The 14,728-nt window shown below is 41.2% G+C and overlaps 1 protein-coding gene across 1 annotated transcript in view; it reads left to right on the top strand.

Moving 5' to 3' along the window:
- GALNT13 (polypeptide N-acetylgalactosaminyltransferase 13) overlaps positions 1–14,728 on the top strand; it is a 381,455-nt gene that overhangs the window by 168,972 nt on the left and 197,755 nt on the right. Inside the window, exon 2 of the mRNA XM_066577425.1 lies at positions 3,670–3,838. Within this exon, the coding sequence (XP_066433522.1) occupies positions 3,670–3,838 (169 nt within the window). The remainder of the gene's footprint in view (positions 1–3,669; positions 3,839–14,728) is intronic.

Genomic DNA, 14,728 nt, shown 5'->3' with positions numbered 1-14,728 from the left:
GTTACTCTTTAATCATAGAATTGTAGAGTTGGAAGGGAAATCCAGGTTCATCGGGTCCAACCTCTGCCCAGCCTCTCTTTGAAGGCTTCCATTGAAGGGGAACTCACCACCTCCCGTGGTAACCTGTTCCACTTATTGATGACCCTCACTGTCTAATATCTAATTTGTGTTTCCTCCCTTTCAGTTTCATTCAATTGCTTCTAGTCTTTCCTTGTACAAATGAGACTAGGGCTGATCCCTCTGCACTGTGACAGCCCTTCAGATATTAGTAGACCGCTATTAAGTCTCCTATCAGCATTCTTTTTTGCAAGCTAAACATTCCCAGATCCTTTAACCGTTCCTCATAGGACATGATCTGTAGACCGCTCACCATCTTGGTAACTCTTCTCTGAACTTGCTCCAGTTTGTCTATTTCTTATTTAAATTGGAGTGCCCAGAACTGGACATAGTATTCCAGATGATGTCTGACTGAGGCCTCTTTCACACAGGAGATGTCTTTCATTCGGTTACATTGTGGCCTAAAATACTATGTACTAAGTCACGGCTAAATCTTGCTTTTTCTCTCCCATTCACACGGCCGTGTACGGCATTTATACGCCGCAGCCTGGAGTTCCTTCAGCCGGCATAAATGCTCAGCATGGCTTCTATTATTTAAATACAGCCAGCTAACATGTTTTAGTAGCGCTAACCTTTGCTAAACTCCCTACTCCTTCCTTTGCCAGCAGCTCCCATAGAAGTCTACGGGAGCCGCCAGCTGATTGCGGCTGAAAGATAGGGCAAGACCTATCTTTTCCAGCCGTGTCAAAACATCAGCCAGCGTATTTTGCTGCCTATGTCTTATCTTCGTTGGCTGCACGTTTTTACATAGCTAATAATCACTAATGTGAATGAATGCATTGGAATCCAGTGCTTCACATGGTCACGATTTTTATTGTGGATAGATTAGCCTTGTAAAATTGCTCGTGTGAATGGCGGGAATAATTACTTCACGTGATCTAGACTCTATGCTTCTAGTAATACATCCCAGAATTGTGTTTGTTTTTTTTTTTGCAGATGCTGCATCACATTGTTGACTCATGTTCAGTCTGTGCTTTCAGTGTATTGCATGGATGTGTGAGAGACACTCTTTGTACTGTAGCTGCTCTCCTCTTTGGTCTATATATGAAGGACTTAGATGGGGGAACCACTCTATTAATTCAGAATCCCCTAATAGGGTTATTTTGAGACCAAACCAAACAATAAACTATTGAATCCCATGTGGCGTGGAGTGCTAAGACAGCAGACATGCAGTCCTAAGCTCTTGCTCAACACCTGAAGGTTGAAAGTTCAATCACCACATGGCTCAAGGTTGACTCAGCGGCGCTATACAAATAACAAGATTTAATTTTAATTTTTTTCAATGTCATAAATTTTAGTACAAATGTAAGTTAAATATAATAGAAGAAAAACAGCTCCAAACAGATCAAAATACATATAAAAAAAGGTCACAACAAGGGCTCAAGAACGTTCATCTTTTTTCTCATGTAACATCTGATACAGAATTTTGTATGTAAGGCTAAGCAAATACTGCACAAATCTCCTCTGTGACCCTGGAACCTAAAATGGAACTTGCAGCCAAATCCATAGTGACTAAGTAAAGCTCTATACAAAGTCCTGTTCAAACACCAACTACATACAAAACGAGGAAACAAAAGTGGAGAACACGGACTGCTGCACTATTGATCATCCTGGTTGCATCCTCTTTTTGTCCTTTATTACCACTAAATACTCTTCTGCCGTTGTGTCACAGAACAGTAGCCATTCATGCTAGGAGAAAGGTTATACTCGTTAAACAAACTCAACTTTCTCAAAGAAGTCTGCCGCAGTCAGCATTGAGAGCAAGCATTTTTCTTTCTTTTTTTCTGATTTAACATAAATGTTTTAACACGGCATACAGCGAAAATGGAACAGCGGGGAAGCAGAACACAAGGCGGAATGGTAGATTCTGACTTTACTTCGGGTACATGTGGTCTTTAATGTGACATGACATGTCTCTGACATATAGTACATGCTCTACAAGATAGATAATGCTTATGTGAGAAATGGGGCAGACAATGTCTAAAGATAGCCATACACCTTAGATAGCTGATGGCCAATAACTCTTCCACCTGACCCCCTTATACACATGCACATTCAGCATGGCCTACATAGGGTACACAGGCAAGGTTGAGAATAAAGAATCAAGCAGAATACAAGTAAATTTTAACAGAATCACTAGGAATCCATTGTTCAGATACCTTACAGTGGGGTAGAGGGATTTAAAAAACCCGGGGACCATCTGGATAGGCTGGGAATGGGAAAGCTCGGTGTGCGTAGTGGCCCTTTAAGACATGTGGCATGTATGTGTGTACGCCCTATGGGCAGAAGAGACATCTGGGGGAGTACTGTGTTGTCTTCTGCACCTAGGCGGCCCTAATAATAGGTTTGAAGAACTATAACACTTGGAGTTTCATCACTTTCAAGGTTTTAGCAAGAGGTGATTCTCTTTATTCCGGGGACCTTCAGGTCTAGTGCTCCCCCTAACAACCAGTACACATTGGAACCTCTTTTGTTGATTATAGGATTATGAATCCAACCATTACAAATCGATGGCCTATCCTCACCATAAGCCATCAATATCTGATTGACTGGGGTCCGCCACTTGAGATCCCTGACAATCAGCTGACTGAAGTGGCCATGGTGCTCATGCCTCTTCTATTTTTACATCTAAGCTTGATCCAGTTCTTGCTCAGAAAGCCCAAAAATTTGCAGACATCCGAAAGTCATGGAATAGCTGTATGTAAATTGATTTTGAAGTGGTATTACCTCAGGTGATGTATCGGGAATACCCATACCCATACTCACAAATGGCATGACCTGCATGTTCAGCCAACTTCAGCTGAATTGAGTATTTATGGGATGTGGTGGAGAGGTCCATTCTCCCCTGAGATCTTGCATCTACAAATATCACAGAAGTGTAGTTAGCTATCCAGACAGCATGGCTCAACAGTTTTCCAGACATCTTTTCTCCACTTGTGGAATTGATCTCACATTGAGTTGCTGTACAACACCTGACTAGAGGGAGTCCTTCATGATATTAGTTCCTGTACCATCATTTTTGGCAAGTCAGTGTATAGCATTCATTCTGGTAACTACAGTCTTGTCCCATTCACTTCAATGGGACAAGGCTATAGGACTTGGAACGGGCATAATAAATGATATGGTGTTTTGTAAATACTGAAGAGCCTGCAGGAGTAGAATGAGTGCCAGGGCTCCTTCACTCAGCTGATCCGTGGGACCCCCACTGATCAGAGATTGATGGCCTATGTTGAGGATAGGCCATCAATTTTCAAAGTCTGGATTAAATTAATTATCCTTTAGGATTACCAGTACTCCTTCCCATAATGTATTCATTAGTGGAACAACATCCCTGGGTTCTTTTTATCCTGTGGTTTATATTAGGTATCATTTGCTTGTTGTATGGTGTGATAGATTGTGCTGCATTACCAGTTTATAGAACAATATTTTCCTTATGATTGTGGTTTCTATATTACGTTTTAAATCCAATAAAAAGATATTAGAATAAATAACAAAATGTGATGCTTAGAGCAAGATTAAGATACATTTCTCTTTTCTTTGTCTCAATTCTAGCTGTTATATCAAGAAACCAAGAAGGACCCGGAGAGTTGGGGAAGGCGGTGCTCATTCCGAAAGATGAGCAAGAAAAAATGAAAGAATTATTCAAAATCAATCAGTTTAACCTCATGGCCAGTGACTTAATTGCTTTAAATAGAAGTTTGCCGGATGTGAGGCTGGAAGGGTAAGAAGTATTATATAAATTCAACCTTTTTTTTGTTGTTTTAACTCTAGCGGTGATAAAAAGTTCAATTTTATAGATTATAACAATTGGTTAAGTCAACACTGTACATGCCATAGAGGCAGCATAGGCTCACCCTATACCCTTCTCTAAGGTCCTTTCACGCAGCTTGATCTGAGCTATGCAATGAGCGCCGATCGATAAGATCATCAGCACTTCTTTATTTGGCCTTCACAAATGCCGATTTAGGATTATGGGGGGACGGACGATCATACATACAATTATTCATCCACCACACATTTCATAGCCTAGTATATAAGGCCGAAAAAATATATATATATTTCTACCTAGTTCAGCCTATTTCTTCCCCCCAATGTTGATCCAGAGGAAGGCAAAACATGCATTGAGGTAAAGCTAATTTTAAGAGAAACAAATTCCTTCCTGACCCCAATCTGGCAATCAGAGTAATCCCTGGATTAACCCCCTAAGGACCAGGCTGTTTTGTACCTTAAGGACCAGAGACTTTTTAGGGATTTTACTGATGTGGTGGTTTAACTGCCCTATATTTCTTCCCTCAACTACCAAAATGTTTTTTGCAGCATTTTTTTTTCTGTGACCTATAGAGCTATATTTTTTATATTTCTTTCACTGACTTTTTTTTTCCGTTTTTAGTTTTATTGGGTAAAAAGCTAAAAAAATGATTTTGTTTAAGATTTATGGTTATTTGTTTTAAAATGAGTATATTTACGCTAAAATAAAGTATGGGAATGGGTTCCTCATTTTGTTTTGGACGGTTTGATATATAATATGAGTGGTTTTAGATTACAGGGCGCATGCGGCGACGGTTTTGGTTGGCGTTGGCTTTGGGTTATTTTCTTTTCTATGTATATATTTTTATTTTATTCTGTAATTTTGTTTTATTTGTGTATGTAATCATTTTTTTTACCATCTATATCCATCGTGATGTCATACAAGACCACTGGGGGTCATTCATATGTTTGTTTCTTTTTTTATTTGAAACCTTCCCACTGTAGCTGGGGCATCCATAGGAGCCCCAGTTACAGGGAAAAAACATCCCCTGTAGTGACAATAGTCACTGGCAGAGCTGATCAGGGTCTGCTGGGACCCTGCAGCTCTGCTGTAACAGGGGCCACCAGCGGTCACGTGACTGCTGGCTCGTGTAGTGGAAGTTATATTTTCACTTTCACTTTTTAGTACATGGCACTTATTAAGGGCTGTGTACTAAGGAAAGGAGAAGGCAGAAAGGTCTAAAAACCCCTCCTGCCTTCTCCTCCGGGTTATCTGCTGTGACTAACAGCTAACAACCCAACATGCTTCTGATTTATTACAGAAACAGGGGCTTTAAACCCCCGCCATATTTTTTACTATCGGCTGTGTTTAAAGCCCCAGACCAAGTGCCGTAAATTTACTGTGCTTAGTCCTAAATGGGTTAACAAAACCCTCATTTGGGGAGATATGCTGTAAACAATGATGATATATTTGGCTGCAGAAAAGATCAGCCGATAAACAAGCATTTGCTCATTAATTGGCTGATCAGGCTTTGCATGGCCTGATAATCGGGTAAACAAACGTTCTTACAAACTTTCATGTTTGTTCATCGGGCCAAGTAAAAAGCCCTTTATTGGCTGTGTGAAGTTGCTCAGGGCTCACCCTTTACTCAATCACAGCAACAAAAGAATGCAAGAAAGGGTGATGAAACTCTTCTTTCTAGAATCAAATACAAGTGAGCTGGAGAGGGGGATAAAATGTACTGAGTGTTCTTTGGTCGGTAGCATCTGATGGTCTGAACTAGCCGATAGTTCATATTGGTTATGGGGCTCTTTCTGATTGATGGGATTTGTACACAAACAAAATGCATGTTACATTTTTTATAGACGTTTATTTTATTTTTCCTAGTAAGGTTTATTCAGTTATAGAAATCTAATACTGTATATAAATTGTGCATCATGGAAAAGATACCAGATCACAAAATGGCATCTACAAAGGCCAATTAGTGTTGAGTTTAACGACTCAGTAGAACCCTATGCTAAAAGTTCGGCACAAACCCAAACCGAGCTTGTAGCTAAGTTCTACCCGAAGCAGGGTTCTAGTGGTTCAGTCCGCTCACCTCTAGTCCTGAACACTGGCATATAACTGTCTAAGGCCTGTATTCTGCGCACTCGAGCCTTGCGTTTTCATTGAATGTGGCAAACAAAGAAGCACCAATTTAAATGGCTAATTAGTCTTCATGAATTGCAGATGTGTTTTTATCCTGTGCAATTACACAGTGTTTCATGCATGTCTTTGCACATTGCGCACACATTTGCACACCCCCACTGACTTCTAATGGGACCTTATCTGCACAGAAATGATAGAATATGCTCTATTTTTATTTATTTTGCACAATTAAAATGCACATGCAAAATAAGGGAATGTGAATGAACCCATTGAAACCAATAGGTCCTATTTGCTGTGCATTGCAAATACGCCCGTGTGAAGATGGCTTTAGGGTGAACATTCTGGCTTGCACACATACGTGATGTATGAACAATATGAGGGACAGATATACAGTATACACAGCCTCTGATACCAAATCATGTTTCAAACTTTACAGGCATACAGTGAATTAAGTATCAAACTACTAAAGACCACCTGTCTGTGAGTATGTATGTTTGTGTGTGGGTGCTTCTCATACTCCGCCCCTAGTGATGTCATCGCTCCCCCCAGTGACGTCATTGCTAGGACCCCCGGTGACCTCATTGCAGGTCCTACAACATGTATAAAACGCAGAGCCTAACCGACAGAAGAACAACAAAGTTAGGGCTCTTGGAAGGGGAGGACAAAAATAACAAAATCAAAATACGTTATTATCTCAGAAACAAGTTAGCGGTCCTGACAGAAGACACTGACCTACCGCCACCACAAAGATCTGGTGGGCTGAAGGGCCTGCGGTGGAATCACTTCTGTGGTAGGAGCCATTGTGCAGTTTGGTAGAAAGTACTGTATATGGGATAAGCCGACAGCAGCCACCAGGACCTGTGATGACGTCACCGTCATTTGACCGTCCTGTGTGGGTGGAGTCAGGGATCACATGACCAGGGGCTGATAACTGTATTCAGGAGTCTGCTGAGCTGGTGATGTCCACAGCTGTGTGTGTGTGTGATGTGTGTGAATCAGGATGCATATAGCAGGGCTGTGTGTGTAATGTGCTGTGTGTGTGATGTGTGGGGATCAGGATGCATGTAGTAGAGCTGTGTGTGTGATGTGTGGCAATCATAATGAATGTGCAATATAGGAGAGCTGTGTGTGTAAGGTGTGGGAATCAAGATGGATGTACTACATTTGTGTGCGGCATGTAGTAGAGCTGTGTGTAATGTGTTTTGTGTGTAATATGTGGGGTCAGGATGGATGTAGTAGAGCTGTGTGTGTGATGTGTGGGGATCATAATAGATGTACCATGTAGCACAGCTGTGTGGTACATTGCGCCACCAGAAACACTGGTACTATAATTTCCTAATAATCATTAGTATCTCTATATGGGGCACAGAAGTAGCTGTCACACATGGACCCTGAGGTCTCTGTGCCACATGATAAAACACAAGTATAAGCCCGGCTTCACACAAGCGGCTTCCAATTATGGAATCCGCAATTGGAATCCGCACGGAGGTTTCGTGGCAAACGCAGGCATTAAAAAGCATGTTAAATCACTTTTTCACTCACACCCACGGAAATAAATTGCGTATTCTACAAGAGAGGAAAAATTGCAGAAGAAGGAAATTTATTAATACTAGCATTTTAAATGCCAGTCTCAATATAATTTCCCGGGTGCGTGATGCTCCTAATACATAGAGAATTGCGTGCGTTTTCATATCTTAAGAGTATCTTGGCATATCCGTGCGCCTACACTGAAATGTACACCTGTCCTACATTTGTGGTATACTTTACACCAGTTTCTTTAAATTATATTTATATATAGATGTGTCAGTCCAAAGCGACCATACCTGCTCCTTAGAAGCCCCGCCCACTTTTAGGAACTGGTTAGGGCAGGGCAAAAAGTTGAAAAGTTGCACATTTTTGTGTGAAAATCCCCTCTTGCAGAAGAATGCGCTACTTTTTTACTGCCAGCTACTGATGTAAAAGCTTTTATGAAGATCCCCCTATGCGTTTTAAGAAGCATTGATGGCAACACAACAGCCTGAGGCTAAAAAAAGAACCCAAATATTCTGGGACCAGTGACTATCGTTTTATAGTATTTACTGTAAGACCGTCTCATGACAATTAGTATCATATGTAAGTATAGATTTCTTGCTCTATTCTTCACTTGATGGACGGCTTTATATTGTTTCTAGGGAAACGGACGGCACATTGGAAAATAATCCTTTTACTACGCTATTCTTCAGTCAGGCGGGTATTATTCTCAAGTTAGTTAAAGAAAAAACATTGCAAGTTTTTTTTTGTTTTTTTGTTTTTGTGGTAATGTGAGCATACATTTAGCTCCCCACTGGCAATGGTTGGGTAAGTAATGTAAGTATCCCCTAAAGACATCATGTTATTTTTCCATCCAAGAATAGAAGCCTTTATTCTGACCATATGCCTGAGGTTTGATGCTGACAGTGGAGAATAATGAATGTCTCTACTCTGCAGTGTGTCTGTCACTCACTCTCATAGAACACAAGAGATACATCTGTTGTATTTGCATGGTAGAACCTGTGCCAGTTACTATGATATGCTACCTGCTTGAGAATAGACATTATATAGAAAGTATATAGTAAATTAACACACACTGATATACACTAATTTATTAGAGACCCCCATCTGGTAGCAAGTTGGACCTCTTTTGGCCTCCCGAACCGCAGCAATTCATCGTGACCTCCCATCAGCACGGTGCAATAGAAATCTGGATTTATCAGATCACCCAATGTTTTTCCATTGCTCAGTGATCCAGTTTTTGTGCTCTATTGAGCAATAAAGCTTCACCTTTCCGTTTTTCTTAGACAGCAATGGACTTAGACATCTGCTGTTATAGCCCATCCGTGCTAAGGAACAACGAGATGTGCATTCAGACACAATGCTTAGAGCACCAGCATCGTATTTGGTTGCAATTTGCTTGACTGTTTACCGCCAGTTCATCAGAACAATTCTTGACATCCTCCTCTGACCCCTTTTGTCTGCGAGTTGTTTCTGTCCACAAGATCTCTGTCACAAGCTGGCTGGCTGAGTTAAAGAATTGGGACTGGGTGATGCCATGGATTCGGTCTTGGCCCACGTGGTTCTTAATCCCTTAGTGACCAAGTGTTACGTTCCTGTGGGCAAGGGAGCACCATTTTTTTTTCTGGCGATGTTCATCATGCGGGGTAAATAATGCATTACTTTGATAGATCGGACTTCTTCGGGTGCAGCGATACCAAATATTTATTTTTGTTCTTTTATTATAAATATGGCAAAAAAAATTTTAAACTTCTATTTCTTTTTTTTATAATAAGTAAAACTTTATTAATCTTATTTTACTTTTTTTTTTTAGTCTCCAGAGGAGACAACAACTTGTGATGCTTTGATCGCTCCTGCAATATGTTGTAATGCCATAGCCTTACATCATACTGTGATCGGGCAGGTAGTCTATCAAGCCACCCCACGGGCATGGCTTGATAGGCATTTTGCCATGACAGCCCTGGGGCCTTTCAGAAGGCCCCCAGCTGCCATGACACCCTCCCCTGCGATCTCATCGCGGGGAGGCCATACGAGACCCTCGAATATTGTTGGTGGGATTTAAGTGCCGCTGTCAGAGTTGACAACATTTAGAGGGTTAACAGCTCTGATCAGCTGCGCAGCTTATTGGAGCTGTTGCCGCTGGCTGTCGGCTGTAAGAAACAGCCAGCGCCTGTGTTATATGGAGGGAGATCACCCTGCGATCTCCCTTGATACATGTCCTGCAGCTGCAGGGCATAAAAAATGATAGGCCGGTCCCTATAGGGTTGAACGAACTTTTATTACATCTTTTCACCTATTAATTTGTGGTTCATAACATTGTCTAACATCTAGCCTTTGCAACATTTCCTGTCACTATCTAGGGAAAGCGAGGCTCGCCCCAGGCTCCTGACGTGGGGTTGCCTTCATTATGGCAAGTGCTCTGCTTTTGACGTAGGGTCTACTCGTATCAGCAGGTTAAAGTCAGTTCCTCTGTTTCCCTATTTTTATGTTTACTTAGTATCATGTTTCCCCTGCGGCTCATCCAATTCATAAATCCCACTTCCACAACGTGATGGTTGTGATTGGTTTTTCGAGCGCTGTGGCTCAGCCAATCAATGCAACGCTCGAAGATCCAATTAAGCGATGAAGAGCCACGAAGCGATGGCTGTGAAGGCGGGATTTATGAATCCTGTAACCAGGAAGGGATCTTGTGTGGGCGGCCGAGGACTAAGGTAACCGCATCGGGGCTCTGCAGAGTAGCGGGAGGGACCAGGACTGAGCCTGCTAGGTAATGTATTCTTATTTTTTTATGTAATGTAGCTTGGGTTTTTGGGGGGTAGGTCTTAATTTCGGGGAAACACAGTAATAATTTTGTGCTATCTGCCTTTATACTTTGCATGTATATTCGTCCTTTAATGACATAACTTAGTCGTCTAGTTTAAACATAAGAATCTTCTCCTTTTTGCTGATGCTTTTCCTAGATCACACCATTCTTGTTTTATTCTTCACACTGCTTCACGATAAAACTCCATAAGGTTGGCAGTGAAATTCTGCCCGCAGCTAGTATAGCACCGATGACCAGGCCTTGTTAGAAGTATATCAGTTTCAGTGTGAGTCCACATTAGAATGGGAAATGTCGAGCTATCTGAACAACTTCCAAAAATCCTGGTCAAAATGTTTTTTATTAGCTATTAATTTCTTAAGGACCAGGCTGTTTTGTACCTTAAGGATCAGACACTTTTTAGGGATTTTACCCATGTGGTGGTTTTAGTGCCCTATTTGTTTTCCTTCAGCTACCAAAATTATTTTTGCTGCAATTTTGTTCTGTGCCATATAGGGCAAATTTTTTAAATATCTTTTTCACTAACTCTTTCCTCGTTTTTTAGTTTTATTGGGGGTAAAACGCTAAAAAAAGTTATTTTTTTTAAACATTTTTCGTTTTTTTTCATTTTTAATTAGTATATTTACGCTAAATTATGGTATGGGAATGGGTTCCTTATTTTGTTTCAGACGTTTTGATATATAATATGTATGGTTGTGGTTTGCAGGGCGCATGTCGTGGCTACGGTTTTGGTTGGTGTCGGCTTTGGGTTATTTTCTTTCTTATGTATATATTTTTATTTTATTCTGTAATTTTGTTTTACTTAGTTATGTAGTTACTTTTTTTTACTATCTATGTCCCCCAGATGTCATATAAGATATCTGGGGAACATTCACAATTTTTTAATTGACATTTTTTTACTGTAGCTGGGGGATACACAGGAGCCCCAGTTACAGGGAAAACATCCCATGTAGTCTGCTGGGACCCTGTAGCTCTGCTGTGCCAGGGGATCCCGGTGGTCACGTGACTGCTGGCTCACATAGTAGAAGAAACACTTCCACTTTTACTCTTTAATACATAGCACTCATTGAGCGCTGTGTACTAAAGAAAGCAGGAGGCAGAAGGGGTTGAAAACCACTTCTCCCTCCTCCAGGTTATCAGCTGTGAATAATGGCTGACAATACGATCTGCTTCTCATTGATTGAAGAATTGATTGCTTTAATCCCCGCCGTATTTTTACTATCGGCTGGGATTAAAGGACCGGACCAAGTGCCGTAAATTTACTGTACTTGGTCCTTAATGGGTTAAAAGACATGAACAGATGTAAAGACAATAGGAAATACTCAGTTTCAGACCTTTTTGGTCCTTATTCATGACTATAAAGACCACACTGATCTGAAATGCGTAAACCGGAGTGGTTCCGATTGCTTTTATTACTGTTTATATGTCTTTTAATAGCTAATAAAGAAGAAATGTTGAAGTATTACATGAATACTGGTCTCTATGGTTTACACTGTAAACGGCCCATTGTGGGCGAGACTGAATTTCTAATGGCAGTCAAAAGTTGTGGAAGAAAAAGTTATGAGACTTACTAACGCTACTTGTTTTTAAATTCTTCTCTTTTAAGATCTGTAACAAACAATGCGAGACAAATGTTGATGGATGTAAACATTTACGCGGCAGAAATGCCGTCAAATTGGATTATATTATAGCAGCCACATTATCAAATCTAGTTGGAAGCTAAAAGTGATTTTAGGATCATATGTCCCTCGTATGACCTTGTTAGTTATATAACCTCCTCTACAGACTGTGTGATACGGTGGTTTATGGGATTTTACAGCAGTTACAATGTGTCGGTGGACATAATCCTTGTTTGTCTTTTTATGATCGCCGTCTATTAAACTTTATTTACTAGGATAGTGAGTATCTTACTGAAGATAATCTCTCCAGGATTTATTTTCTTCTCCCGCATTATATACATATGGAAATAATGATTTTTTTTCCTCTGTTCTGTTCATCTCAGGATTATAGAAAACGTTTCCTTAATTAAAGGGAATGCACACTGTAAACTGCTAGAATTCAGCATTAGCATGCAGCTAGTTGATGTCCACCAGGGTGAACATGTTAATTTTATTTTCACCATAAATATTCTTTAGATCAGGGGTGTCAAACTCATTTTCACCAAGGGTCACATTAGTATTATGGTTGTGTTCAAAGGGCTGATTGTCATTGTAAGACTGTATAGTAATAGAGACTCCCATAGCGGCCGCAGTAGTAATAGGGTTCTTCATAGTGACCCAAATAGCAATACTCACCCCCAAAGTGGTCCCAGTAGTAATAGTGTCACCCATTGTGGCTTCAGTAGTAATAGTGACCTAAGTAGTAATAGTGTCCCCCACAGTGTCTCCAATAGTAATAGTGACCCCAGTAGTAATAGGATTGCCAATAGTGGCCCCAGTAGTAATAGTGACCATGATAGTTACCCCAGTAATAATAGTGACTGCCATAGTCTTTCCAATAGTAATAGTGACCTCCATAGCGGCCGCAGTAGTAATAGTAACCCCCCTAATGTCTCCAGTAGTAATAGGTGCCCCAATAGTGGCCGCAGTAGTAATAGTGACATCCATAGTTACTCCAGTAATAATAGTGACTTCCATAGTCATTGCAGTAGTAAGAGTGGCCCCAGTAGTAATAGTAACCCCCCCCAATGGACCAGTAGTAATAGGGTCTCCCATAGTGATATCCATAATAGTGCCAGTATTAATAGTGAACCCCATAGTGGCTTCAGTAGTAAGTGTCCCTTATATTGGCCCAGGTAGTAATAAATTACCCTCATAGTATTCCTAGTAGTAATAGTGACCTCCCTATTGGCCTCTGGCTGACCAGCATCCCTAAAGGCATTCCACTCACCCAGCCAGCAGCACCAGTTTGCTGACAGTCCATGCAGAGTTTGCAACCGCCAACCCTTCTCCCCATGTCTGTGTGCACCATGCTGTATGCAGTGCAGACGCCAAGAGGAGAGGTCAGCGGTCACAGACTCTGCAGCAGTCTATACATGTGGATTTTGATGCAGGAGAACTGCCGGCCGGCCGCGGCTGAACTCCCACTGCAGGGAAAAGGTGAGTGTATATATATATATTTTTTTTTTACACATTTTAGGATGATTTTCAGGGAAGGGCTTATATTTTTAAGCCCTTCCTGAAAATTCATCCCGCGCTCGCCGGCAGCCCATTGCTTTCAATGTAGCCGGCTGTATTGCCGGCTCCATTGAATTCAATGGGCGGACATCGTTCTTCTCTGCCACAGCTGTTACAGCTGTGGCAGAGGAGAATGATCTTTGTAGTATATGTTCTCAATGGGGTCGGCGCTGCTGCCGCCGGCCCCATTGAGCGCATATATGGAACACAAGGAATCGCAGAACACAGACAGGCGCGATCTGCGATTCCTCATGTCCTATAATTTATCGCACATCCGCATAAAAAGCGGCCATGTGACCGATCCCATTGCAAAGCACTGGTTCTATATATGCGCAGATCGCATACGCATGCGCAAATCGCACGAAAAAACGCCCGTCTGACCGAGGCCTTAGATAGAATGATGGTAAGATTACAAACTAGATCGGGGAAGATCAGGGTTTAAACAACAGCATGTTCAGTTTCTGACAAGGGTGGTTGACTTAGTTATTGAAATAAGTCGAACAACCCACCTACTGTGATTATGTCACCCAACCAGGGATCTATACTACGTGACTAGATGTTAGAATTGGGCCATAGGTGGAAATCCCAGTACTGCTGACTCCACATTGAATTTAGGTAAGTATTGTTCTCCATAGAACATCTTTAAACTTATCCCCAGTCTACAGGATAGGGGTTGGGTCTGTTTGCTTTACACTGCCACTCCATACATCTCTATCCGACTGCTGGAGATCGTTGAGTACCATAATCAGCTATCTATGGTGGTTTCATAGAGATGTATGGATGAAGATCATTTCTGAACTTTTTTTCTGTATTTTCCCCAAAACAAAAATTACTATAAATTAAACAATAATGTGCATGTTCCAAAAGACAGTCCTCATAAAAGTAGTGTTCCATTCGCAACAAAAAAGGCCTTGTAGAGCCTCATTGATGTAAGATAAAAAAGTTATGGTCAATGGAACACAAGGAAGCAAAATCAAAAATGTCTCTTTGTCCTCAAGGGGTAATATTGGGTTTGATCACAACTGGTTATTTCCATGTCTTCTCAGGTGCAATGATACTACACTTCAGATAAGTAAGTAGGGCTCCTGTTTGAGTGAGGTCTATTGAATAATAAAAAGAGCCCCAAGCAACAGTACTCTACTGCACTCTATTGCCTAGACCAGGCCTGTTGAAGCCCACAGGGAATTT

The sequence above is a fragment of the Eleutherodactylus coqui genome, chromosome 8 (assembly GCF_035609145.1).
Source record: "Eleutherodactylus coqui strain aEleCoq1 chromosome 8, aEleCoq1.hap1, whole genome shotgun sequence".
NCBI lineage: Eukaryota > Metazoa > Chordata > Amphibia > Anura > Eleutherodactylidae > Eleutherodactylus > Eleutherodactylus coqui.
The sequence above is the reverse complement of the archived record's forward strand: the minus strand, read 5'-3'. Positions and strand labels throughout refer to the sequence as shown.